General features: G+C 41.2%; 1 protein-coding gene across 3 annotated transcripts in view; it reads right to left on the bottom strand.

Annotated features, from left to right (window-relative positions):
• The window catches only part of ADAMTS9 (ADAM metallopeptidase with thrombospondin type 1 motif 9), a 161,484-nt gene that overhangs the window by 97,438 nt on the left and 51,258 nt on the right, over nt 1–12,788 (bottom strand). For all 3 annotated transcript variants that reach the window (XM_044933473.2, XM_044933475.2, XM_044933474.2), the window contains exons 13-16: nt 9,056–9,237; nt 8,830–8,966; nt 7,045–7,162; nt 6,700–6,795 (exon numbers count right to left, since the gene is read on the bottom strand). In XM_044933473.2, the coding sequence (XP_044789408.2) occupies nt 6,700–6,795; nt 7,045–7,162; nt 8,830–8,966; nt 9,056–9,237 (533 nt within the window). The remainder of the gene's footprint in view (nt 1–6,699; nt 6,796–7,044; nt 7,163–8,829; nt 8,967–9,055; nt 9,238–12,788) is intronic.

Raw genomic sequence — 12,788 nt, 5'->3', positions numbered from 1 at the left:
ATTCTAAAAACCTGAGCATGATTAAAATCAAAATGTAATTTTGTTGAACGTAAGAAAAAAAAAATTTATTTTCATACTTTTTAATTTCTCAAGACAAAATCCCAATTATATCATGAAAAAAATCAAATAATATCCCAATCATATTTTCTCCCTAGTAGTTATTAGCTCAGTTGGTAAAGAATCTGCCTGCAGTGTAGGAAACCTGGGTTTGATGCCAGGGTTGGAAAGATCCCCTGGAGAAGGAAATGGCAACCCACTCCAATACTCGTGCCTGGAGAATTCCAAGGACAGAGGAGCCTGGCTACAGACCATGGGATCACAAAGAGTTGGACACGACTGTGCAACTAACTTTCACTTTTGGTTACTATAAAAATTTTTAAGTACCACTTTTTTTTTCCCCCCCAGTACAACTGCTTTTTGAATAATGAACTATTCCATGTTTTGAGCCGTACATGTAAGAAGTACTCAAGAAAGCAGAACTACAAAACATTTGAGCTCTGAACAAAATACTAGGAAGAGGCCCCTTCTCTTTTGTAAGTTGTACACAATTAGCATATCTCAGCAGGGAGGGAACCTTTAAAATACACAGGCCATGTAAATATTTAGGTGAATAAAAGGAATGTGGAAACTTAACTCAGAGTTGGCAAATAGGTTTATTCCCAGACACCAATGTGAATCATTTGGTACTAGTCACTCAAGAAACTATGGAGAACAGGATTTCTTTTCAGCATCATGTCTCAGCATCATTAGTGACATCTGTCTTGGTTCTGGGATGGGAAGAAGCCAAGCTCTCCCAGGCACCTGCCACATCCTAACATGTCTTTCGCTGATGCAGGAGATGTGTTGTCTTTCGCCATGCAGACCAGAAGCAATGCATATGCAGAAGCAGTTGAGAGGATTTAGGGAAATTAGATATCGTACTTTTATGTAGAAATGAATGAAGGCTGTGATGTAGCTCTGAATAGACTCTGTGCCTCAGTGGCAGCAGGGCCCTTGTTTTTGTAGACACGGGAACCTCACAGAGTTCACCCCACTGGGCACTATATGGATGCAAAGACTATTCTTTGCAGGCTCAAGAATGAACTGCATCAAATTTGGTCCCTAAAGCAGTGCTTCACCTACCAGAATTTCTACCCTTATAAATAAGCCTTATCTTGGCCCTGAGGGAACAGTAAGATGCTTTCACTTGAAATGGTTGGGAAGACAGTGGTGACACAGGAAACAAAGCCTTTAAAAACACAATCTTTTAAAAAAGGTAATCCAAGATCTTGGTTTCTTTTTGATTCAAAATCATTTGATTGTCCCTACTACCAACAGAGTGTTGTTCAAACTCCTCAGCATCACTCTCTTATCTTGACCTATTCTTCCAACCTCACCATTCACTCCCACCAATAAACCTTGACTTCCAGTCATGTTCATCCCCAGGTCAGCTATACATTTTTCTATGTGGAGGCAATAAACTGAAGTGGTTAAAGGTATAATATCTGAAATCAGACCCATAAGGATTTTAATTCGTCCCACTTTGCTTGTGTGACTTCGGGGAAGTTTCTCAACCTCTCTAAGCCTCAGTTTCTTCCTCTGGATAAGGGCTTTCTTATAAAGTGAAAATGAGTGTTAGTCACTCAGTCCTGTTGGAATCTTTGCAACCCTATGGACTGTAGCCTACCAGGCCCCTTTGTCCATGGAATTCTCCAGGCAAGAGTACTGGAGTGGGTTGCCATTTCCTTCTCCAGGGGATCTTCCCGACCCAGGGATCGAACCCAGGTTTCCCACATTGCAGGCAGATTCTTTCCTATCTGAGACACCAGGCAAGCCCAGCTTTCTTATAGAATTGTTGTAAATTTTGAAAAAGTGCATATAGGATTTGGTAGCTGGCAGATCAAAATGCCTTCAAATGAACTTTCTTCTCATCACACTTTTATAGATGCTTAATTTATGGATAAGAAAAGCATGACTTAATATTATTAAAATATTTTCTGAGGCCAGGTGACTTCTAATCATGGAAATATATCTCTAGAGCCTGTCAACCACCAGTTTTTCAAGAAGAAAGCCAACAAATGTCCATGAAATCAGTGAATGATTTCAGGCATTCTTTACCTTATGTGCAAATTGAAAGCAAATATGTTTAGCTATAGATTTTTAAAAAAAAATTAAGTTGTTGATTTTGCTAGATTGCATGAGCCTCTTTAAGTAAAGTCAACACTTAAAAAGGCGCTTGTATAAGCCTAAGAAAGATCCCAGCCCATAGTAGGTGCTCAATCAATGATGCCGAAAGAACAAATGATTGATCGAACCTGACATTTGTGACAAGAAGAACAGAGAGCTTTCAGCCAAATAACTGTTTTCCTATCGGTATAAACCTCTGACAACCTCGTCTCCCCGCAGCTCCTGCAGCATGAGACCCACCAGTCAAGCAAGATGCAGGAGTTTCAATGGGTCACTGGTTGGAGAAGAGGTTGTTTCTGTGGCACCTCAGGCCTCCTAAGGCTGCCTCCTGATGTGGGCACTTGCATGGCAGTGGCAGGATGTGCTGCCAGCAAAATCACCCAGTGCTTTCAAGTGGAGTCGAAGGCTAGCTACCCAGCTGATGTTTCACTGAAAAGGGGGAAATGAGATGTCACAAGGCCAGTTCTGTAAATTAAGTGGTAATCCAGTTCTGTCTGTATTCAAAGAGCAATCATCTATCCTAGGTTAATTCTGGGGACCCTTTCCAACATCTCCAGGCTTCCTCGCATGCTTATGCTGACTTGGGGGCATTTCACCCTTCACTGCATGCTCTTTATCCCAGCAAATGGTGAGTAGGAAAGGAGATAGGAGTCATCAAGTGAAATGGAGTTCCTGCTTTATCTTGAACTGAATCAATTCCTGTCTTCCCGCTGACACTATTCATCAAAGGTTAGTATCCTGGAGACAAATAAACACTATGGAAATGACTCCTTTTTTCTCCTAAAGAAATACGAAGATGGTAGCACTGGGTGCAACTTGGCTTTAACCCAACTGGAGGGAGGGGTCTATGTTGAAAGGACGACCTTTGACACAGAGGCTTTCTGCTTCGGTACCTTGTGAAACAAATAGTTTCCTGAAAACAACCGTCTACTGCCCAACCTCCCACTAATGCGATTAGGGAGCTAATTTCCTGGGTTGGTTTCCCCCCCATTTCACCCATCAGAGCTGGGAGGCTACAAAGGCCCTCTCTCCTGGAAATTGCTTCTTCACCAACACATGCAAAAGAGTATGCCTTGACTGACCTTAAAAAAAAATATGAGGGATAAGAATGATGATTGCTTAGCAACGAAACAGCTGGGGCTGGACTCCAGCAAGACTCAACTGGGGGCTTTAAAATCTTCTTAGAGCATTTGCTGTGCCTTCCTTCAAACCGAGAGTAAACATTTACACACGCCAGATTTGATAACAACATCATACTCTACCTAACTTGTTAAGAAACCACTGTAAGGTTCAAAGGCTCTGAGGTCTTAACCTTCACACTCGGTGAACTGTGACGTACCATCTTTGCTTGCACTTTTCATTTGCTTCCAGAGAGACGTTCTTTGACCAACAGGTAACTTTCCCATAATATTCCATTAAAGAGCCATGACTACTTCAAACTGCCCTTCCCAGATGACAAACCTTCTTTAATTTTGCTTTTATTCTTTACAAGGAGATTAAGAAACCTCTAGTGAGACATAAAAGGATATCAGAAGGTCCTCCCTAATTTAGGTGCCCAACCTGGCTGATGAATTGAACTGAAGCCGCTGCTTAAAAGGGTATTTTTCCCCAGAAGGAGAAGAACACTGGAGAATCCTTCTCCTTTTTGAGGAGAAGAAAGGAACGGCTCAACATGGCATTTGGCTCTCAGGAAATTAACCAATAAAGGAGGCTGCATGCAATGCTGCTGGATTTAATTAGGAAGTAGTGAGACCACAGCAATCATAGGCCCTAATTTATAACCCAGTCCACGAAGAAAAATGCCTGACCCATTTTGTACAGTGGTTGAAGGAAAAATGTGGGATTCCCCAAAAATAATTTGAAAAGGATCCCCAAGAACTTTGTTAACTGTTTTAAAAGGCACCACTCCTTTGAGTATTTAGGGTGTGGAAAAGCTGATGTGACCACTGAGAACTGATTCCAAGAAAGATTTAATAGTCTTTCTTTTTTTTTTTATTTTATTTTATTTTTTAAACTTTACATAATTGTATTAGTTTTGAAGAAGTGGAGAAGGAAATGGCAACCCACTCCGGTATACTTGCTTGGAGAATCCCATAGACAGGGGAACCTGTCTGACTACAGTCCATAGGGTTGCACAGAGTTGGACATGACTAAAGCAACTTAGCATGCATGCTTAAAAGAAGGAGGGTTTCCCTGCTGGCTCAGTGGTAAAGAATCTCCCTGCCAGTGTAGGAGACATGGGTTTGATCCCTGATTTGGGCAGATCCCATATGCTGCAGAGCAACTAAACCTGTGAGCCACAACTACTGAGCCCACATGCCACACCCACTTAAGTCCTCGTGCTGAGCCTGTGTTCTGCAACAAGAAGCAGCCACGGCAATAAGAAGCCTATGCACCCTAACTAGTAGTCCCCCACTCTCAACAGCTAAAGAAGTGTCCATACAGCAACAAAGACCCAGCACACCCAAAAATAAAGAAAGAAAGATAAACAAATAAAAGAAGGAAGAGTCTATATATTTCCATCATAATTCCATCCCCATTAATGGTGGGTACTCAGTAAAGACAGAGTGAACGATGGTTATTCAATAACTCAGCCATCATGTACTCGGTTCATATTATGTAAAGGCTTTATATCTTGAGCTAAAGATACAAAATCACAGCTTCTGATCCTAAAACACTAGTGGTCACATAAATATATAAGAAACAAGTCTCATCTGAATTGATAGTGACTCCATTCTTCCAGCTACTCAGGTCAGAACTTCGGAGTCACCCTTGAGCCTCCTCTTTCCCTCACATACCATATTCAATCCACCCGCTAGTCATGATGGCTCCACCCTCAAAAGATATCCAGATTCTGACTAATTTGACTATTTTACTGCCAATTATACTATTCCCATCTGGGGCCAAGCCACTAGCAACTCTTCGATTATTTCAATAACTTCCTAACCAGTCTTTCTGTTTCTACCCTGTTTACCCTTCCCCCCGACCATCCCGCCATTCTCAGTGTAACAAGTAGGGTACTCTTTTGAAAATGTAAATATGACTGTATCATGCTAGTCCTTGGTTCAAAATATCCAGTAGCTACCCTTGTCTCTTACAAGTTCTTTCAACAGTTATATATGGTCCTCTCTGATTTAGTCCTGATACGTGTTTAAACTCATCTAGGACTCTCCTCTGTGCTTACACACTCCAGCCACACTGGCATCCCTCTATCCTTGGAACAAATTAGACGCTTTACGCTTTTAAGGGTTTCATACTGGTTATTCCCTCTGCCTAGAATGCTCTTCCCCAGATATCTGTTATCACTTGCTACAATTCAAGTATTTTCAAATCTACTGTTCCTGCTCCACCCTCAGTATCCCAATTTCCTCTATTTTCTAATTTTACTTATGACCTTCTAACAGAATATAGTTTGCATATCTATTAAGTTATTGTTTTATCATCTATCTTTTCCCACTAAAAAGTAAGTTCTAAGAAGACAGAGATTTTTATTTGTTAATGTTTTTGTTCAGTTTGTTTATCATGCCTAGAACAGGACCTGGCACATATTAAATAAGTGGCTGACTGAATGAACAATGAGACATTGCAGAAAATGCTACAACAGAGGAATTTGTTGTAGAGCCTCTATAGAGGCTGTATTCAAGATGGATAAGTAGAGTCCCTGCTTGGGCATTATAAGAAAGTCCATTCATTTCTTTTAAAAATTGGCAGCCCAGCAAGACTGCCCTGATTTCTTCTAGATCTAAGTGCAACTCCTGCTGTTTTTCACAGCTAAGAAGAGTCTGGTTGTGCTAAGTGACTAGCTCAATCCTTTTCTGTCATTATCCCACTCCCCATGTTCTTTTTTTAAATTAAAAATTATTGGATGAATTTCCTAATCACTTATGAAAGTTTACAAAATAATAAATTGAAGTGGAACTGGGATGAGCCACCAGCTTAAAAAAAAAAAAAAAAAAAGAACACAAAGTTCCTGGTGAGTTGTGGTTAGAAAACAGGAATAAATTTGAATTAATCATGATCCTGGCTATGGTGAGAGAAGGATGGAGAATCTACAGAATAGCAAGATGGGCCATGTTAGTAATGACCTAAGAAAAATATTGCCAGTATAGAACCTTTTGGAATGATCAGGCATAATGAAATATTGAATAAGTCCACCTGTGGTCTGCTATTCATTAAGTTAAGTAACACCTTTATGAAAACACTGGCATGTCAATTACTCAAAGGACAGATTTTTTTTTTTTTAATGACTCAAAGACAGCAATGATTTTATGCTAAACTTACAAGGCTAGTGTTTTCAAAATTTGATTTGGGGCATTTCTATTTTCTAAGATCCAGAGTCAATTCCTTGATATTGACTAGTGTACCTACACGACTCTTAAATCAATATACTGAGGGTATAATGTATGAAGGAATATAAAATAATGAGTTTCAAAATCAACGTCTTTTATGAAAATATATGAAATCTGAAAGCTCTCCACATGGTACAGGGAAAAGGAACCAGAATTCCTACAAAAGGCAGGGCACCCATCTCACCTAAGTAGTTATCATCCTCTGATTTCCCTGAGAAACTGTGCTGCCGCACATCGATATTGGTAGCACCAGCTGGAATTAGGACCACAACGTTGTAACCTGAAAAGAATTGAGCAGAAATTGAGCATTCCACAGACTGGTTCATTTTCTCTAAGCATGGTGTAAAGGGTGGCGACAAAGGAATATATCAGAAGTCTCACTGTTAGGCGTCTTATAGCCAGATGGGTAATATACCTTAACAAGACTGATTTTATGTTTCACACAAATACTTTTACATATTACATGTGGTTAATAATGTTAACAGTTTGACTATTTTTCTTCTCACAGTTCTTAGGAACAAATTCTTACCATAATGTACTGTGTTAAATGTTCCTGCCACTGTTTTGCATGAAGAATTATCGCCACCACAAACCCCACATTTATCTCTCCGGGCTTTTGAGTTTAAAACATGATCGCATCCAGCTTGCTTTTAAAAAGAAAACAGTTGAAATACATGGTAAGTATTAGAGAGGTTAAAATTCTTAGGTAATGTGTTTCTTTGAAAGAGGGGCATTCAAAATGACAAGAACTTAAAGTCTCTGTAAACTTTTAAGCGTGGTGAACTCAAATAGTCTTTATCCTTGTTATGGGAAAATGTGGTCCTCGGACCAGCAGCCATGAGCATCCCAAATGATGTTGGGCATGCAGAATCTTAGGCTCCACCCAGATTCACTGAATCAGAGTATATTTCCTGGCATGTAAATAAGACCCTTAGGTGCTTCATCTAGAGATTAAAGTTTGAGAAGCACTGGCCTACAAGTAAGTAAAGTAAATGTGGAAAACAGCTCAGGAATGAAAAAAAAAAAAATTAAGGAGTGGCTGAGGGCTATCCCATTGAACAGCTCACACCCCATCTTAAGGTAGCAGTCCCTGTCTAATCCAGGCTACTGCTGCCATGCAGAAACAGGAGGTTAGTGTTGACATTTCTCAATTTTCCAAGATATTGAAAATCTGATTTTATGTGAAATCCCCTATGTTTAAACACTGGCTATGAATGGAGGACTAAAGCATGACTACAGGCTGCCAGGTTGAGGCCTCAGGTTCCAAGTAGCCTCTTCAGTGTCTTCCTATCTTAACGCAATGCAGCAGAGTAGATAAGAGTCTGCAAACATCAGTGGCAACCACCAGAAGACCAGGAGGTCAGAGTTCACATTCTCATCTATTTTGCTCCTTCGAATGAACCAGTCTCGGAGGAGAAACTCCATGTTTTGCTCTAGCATGGAGTGACAAGGAAGTCCTCACTGTAGCTGTGGTCAGGAGTTGGGTGAAGCTCAGAGACTCTTCCATCAAGTCCTACCAATGAGGAGCTCCAGTGTGCCCTGGACTGCTTGCAAGGAACAAATGCATCATCCCAGAGACTGGCTGTGTAAGAAATGATTTCTGACTGATGAGAACAGGAAAACAGTGCCAAACCTCAAGAAATCAGTGCTTTGATGCTTTACTATCAGCCAGAAGTGTTATTCAATTTCTAAAACTTGCTGTCAGGAAGCTTTTGGGTTTAACCTTATGCACAATGGTTAAGGTAAAGAAGTTGTGTATAGTGTCGATTATAATTTCCTCACAGGGAAGTTTCTTGCAGGCCCCCACAGAGAGTGTCAGAAAAATGTAGGGCAGTGGTTCTCAAACTTTGGCATGCATCAGAATCACGTAGTGCTGGGAGGGATAAATTAGGAGTTTGGGATTAACAGATATACAGTACTGTACATAAAATACATAATCAATAAGGACCTACTATATAGCCCAAGCACAGGGAACTATACTCAATGTTTTGTAACAACTAATAAGAGAAAAGAAAGGATATATATACATGTATACACACAGATAAATATAATTGAACCACTGTGCTGTACACCTGAAACTAGTACAACATTGTAAACCAATTACACTGCAATTTTAAAAAATCAAATAAAATAAAACAAAGAAAAAAAAAAAGAGAATCAGATGGTGCTCAAGCTGGTCTGAGGACCCCACTTTGAGAACCACTGCCCTGGAGACGACGCACAGACACAAGCAGCTGCTATTGTGTTGAGGAAGCTGCACGTGACAGCTTGGCAGCAGGACAGCACAGTGAAGAGAGAGCCGTTTGGGACTCACCCGGCACAGGCCTTGGACACAGATGTCATTGGTGTCCTGGCCACACGGCGTTCCATCGATCACTCTGTCACGGAGCTGATAGTAGGCTGTGCTCCCTGCCACCCTGCAGAACAGCTTGCAGCGGTCCTTCATCAAAACTAGACAGGAGAAACACCATGCGACGTGACTTTCGTGCCTGGACCCTGTGCCAGCCTGCAGCCGTGGGCACCTCCCCCGATAAACTTACTTCCACTGTATTTTGGGACCCAGCGCACGTTCGGATGCAGACCGTTGATGTTGAAATGCTTTCCGTCAAAGTGAGCACACTGTTCATCTCGGAAGTCTCGCTTCTGCTTGGGACACGGCTCTGTGTTGCAGGACTTAAATTTCATTCTGCGCCCTACACAATACTTGCCACCATTTCTGGGCCTGATGAAAGGTAAAGAACACACAGGCTGTATTATACTGTATTTCTCTAATGTATTATAATATTTTATGTTATAATGTGGCTTCCTGTCTTGGAGGGAGGCAAATGTGAAGTAGTCAGTGACAGTGGCCAGGACAAGGGCTCTGGGGATCTGGGTTTGTACTCTGCCTTCAACATCATTAAGTGTTTAACCCTGGGCAAGTCACTGAATGTCTGCAAGCCTCAACCCTTCCACGTGTAGAATGGGAAAGCACCATTCTGATAAGGTAAGGCAGTTCTGAGGATAAAATGAGAGAGCATTTAACTTAAAGTCTGAAATATAAAACCGGGGGTCTATCAGGTCATTTTCTGTCCTCCATGCCCTGAACATCCACATTCCTTTAAAGACACAGAAGGAGAAAAGGTACAAATGAATACGTGGAATGCTCCTGTCTACCTCTGTACCATAGTATTCTCATGGGTGACCATCCTAAAACTTGCCCCATTCCATTTCCATTTATTTCTTTCCCTCTTCTCTCTTTTTCTCTCTCTCCCTGCATGACTATTGTTTTTTGTTTTGTTTTACAAATAAGATGGAATAGGATGTGCTCATATTTTGACTAAACTTAATAGGAGAAGCAGGAGAGAGTGTACTGGTTTCATTAACTTGTGTGTGACAAGAGTGTGGAGGATGCCTTGCAAAGCACCACAGAACAATTTAATCTCAGCATGCAACCCCGCTCATGGATTTTCCAGATGTGACCCAGAGAGTAAATTATATAACCCATCTCCCAACGGTCAACAGCTTGCCAAGTGCATCACGGAAACGGGAAGATCACAGAATCAGAGGAAATCAGACTCACCCACCCACAGCTAGAGCAGCCTGGATACTGTAGCTACTCTAAGCCACCTCTCAAACTGAAAGATTTCTACCTTTTGTCTTTAGAGTGAATCTTTCAGAGTAATTCAGACAACAAGAAGTGTTGTTTCCCCCCCCGCCCCCCGCCTTTGTTTTGTTTTGTTAAACCAGGACTTGGGAAATGGGAACTATATCCATGACCATAAAATACAGAATCAAGGGCAGTCTAGCAGAGCTGGGCTGCTGTCTATGGGGTCGCACAGAGTTGGACACAACTGAAGTGACTTAGCAGCAGAGCTGGTAAGACTCCAGAGTTGGATCTGGTTTCCTGTCTTGGCCCTAGCCTCACTCTGTGACTAGAGACAATGTTCTAGCCTCCCACAGATTCAGCTTTCCTCTTCTCTAAAATGAGTGCACACAGCAGATGCCTAAAAATGTTAGCGACTATGACGTCATATTTCAGCACAACCCAACCCAATCTGATCCAGCAGTTTGTTTGTTTTGAGTACTGCATCCGAGCTATGATGTATGGGTGAGTCAGGTCTCATTGGTGTTGCTGAGTGCCTGAGTCTCAGAAAGGGCTGCCTGTCTATGATGCTCTCATAAACATGTTCCCTCCACTGTGTAGAGGGCGGTAAGAGCGTGGGCTTTGCAGTCACAAGCTGGACAACTTTGTGTGAGCTACCTGGGCTCTGTGAGCTTCGTTCTGCCCAAGTAAACAGAGATGATACTGTTCACCTGAAAGGCTTGTTATAAATGAAGAGTTCAATAATGAGTATGGTAAGTATTCATGGTTATTTTTCATGAAGGCTTTATCTAGGGATGCAAAATAGCACATAATCCAGCAACATCTATGTATGATTGTTTCCCCATTAAGCTCATGTGATTTACATCTGCCTGTGTGCTTGACTAGCCCATACTCACGTGTATCTTGTGCAAGGGAAAGCCGGCTGAGGTACTCTTATACCAAGGGATGGAAGGTTCAGAGAAGTTAAGGACTTTCTTTGCCCAAGGTAACACAGCTAACAAAAGAGCGGAGACCAGACTGAAATTCAAGCTTCCCAGATTCTCCCTCTGTGCTCTTTCTATTTCATTATCCAGGAGCTACAGCCCAGAGTCCTATCTTTTTCTTTTTTGGTACCATGTAGAGATGCAGTCTTGGTTTCCTGGATACCAAGTTCTTCTCTCAGAACCAAAGCAACCCAGTCTCATGCATAAAATATCACTGATGACACATGAATAACAGAGCAGGCTGATATAGCTATAAAATCTGTTTTTCTGTTTATAAGGAAGATCCCCTTCAATTTTTTTCTCAAATTAAAACAAACTTCATGGAATTTTTTTTTTAATGTTTCAACTAACTACAGTGGATCCATCAGGTCATTTACCTGTTGCCTGAAAGTAACTCATATTTCTTCCCTTTTGAAAATAATTTCTTTTACAGTTGATATTTTTCTTCCAATTCTCTTATATAAAGTGTTTTCTGACTCTTGAAATTGAACAACAGCAGCAAACAGTTAACATTTGCAGGTAGCTTCCTGTTTCACATAGTAACACTGTCCACCTTTGCTTGCTCTGACCACTACCAAAAGAGCATTTTTAAATTTCTTTTTATAACTGACATTTAAAAAAGTAAAGAACACAGAAAACACTCCATGTATGAGGCAATATTGCTGAAGGTTATATATGGACCCTGGAAACAGGTTTGAACCCCAGCCCTGTTTCTTAACAATGGTGCAATCTTAGGCAAATCACTGAATCTCTCTTAGTTTCCCTATCCATAAAAGGGAGATGATGCTAATATCTACTTCATGGGGCTGAGTGAGGGTTTTTCGGTTAATAGATTTGAAGCACTTGAACATGGCCACCCACACAGTAAATGTTAAGTTATTCCAAGTGTCTCTAACTATAATCCATGGGCCAAATCCAGCCTACTGTCTGTTTTTATATGGTTAGTGAGCTAAGAATAGTTTTTAACACTCTAAAATAATTTAGAAATAAATAAAAAGAATATTTTGGATCACATAAAAATAATATGAAATTCAAATTTCCATGTCTGTAAATAAAAGTTCTGTTGGGATATAGCTACACCCACACGTTACATATTATCAACGTATGTTTCTCACTAAATCAGCAAAGCTGTTTAGGAGGGACAGCCAGCCAATGCTCCCCAAATCTAAGATATTCACTGTCTGGCCTTTTACAGAAAACGTTTGCTGACCCCTGAGCTGGATGGCTGGATGGCATCACTGACTCGATGGACCTGAGTCTGAGTGAACTCCGGGAGTTGGTGATGGACAGGGAGGCCTGGCGTGCTGCAATTCATGGGGTCGCAAAGAGTCGGACACGACTGAGCGACTGAACTGAACTGAACTGAGCTGGTCTAGCATACAAAGCACTATGTCACTTGCCAAGATATGTCGCTGACTGTGCACAGCCATCCTGTGCAGCAGGTAGTGACAATCCTTGTTGCTGAATCTTTGCTTGAACTGGGTTTAGAAAGGTTAACTAACCTGGCAAGTTCCCATGCCAATTAAGCGAGACACACTGACTGAGAGGGCAGGGCAGGCCTTCCTGACCCAAAGCCCATGACCTGGCCTCCCTCCCATGGTGCCTCTCTTGAGACAGGTCTCTTCCCATTTCAAAACTCATTCTATGACTTTATTTGCTTTTTGTGTGAAGGCAAATGGTATTTTATGAATGAGCGTAAATTTG

This window comes from Bubalus bubalis, chromosome 21, assembly GCF_019923935.1.
Source record: "Bubalus bubalis isolate 160015118507 breed Murrah chromosome 21, NDDB_SH_1, whole genome shotgun sequence".
Taxonomy (NCBI): domain Eukaryota; kingdom Metazoa; phylum Chordata; class Mammalia; order Artiodactyla; family Bovidae; genus Bubalus; species Bubalus bubalis.
This window is presented reverse-complemented; position numbering and strand designations above follow the sequence as displayed.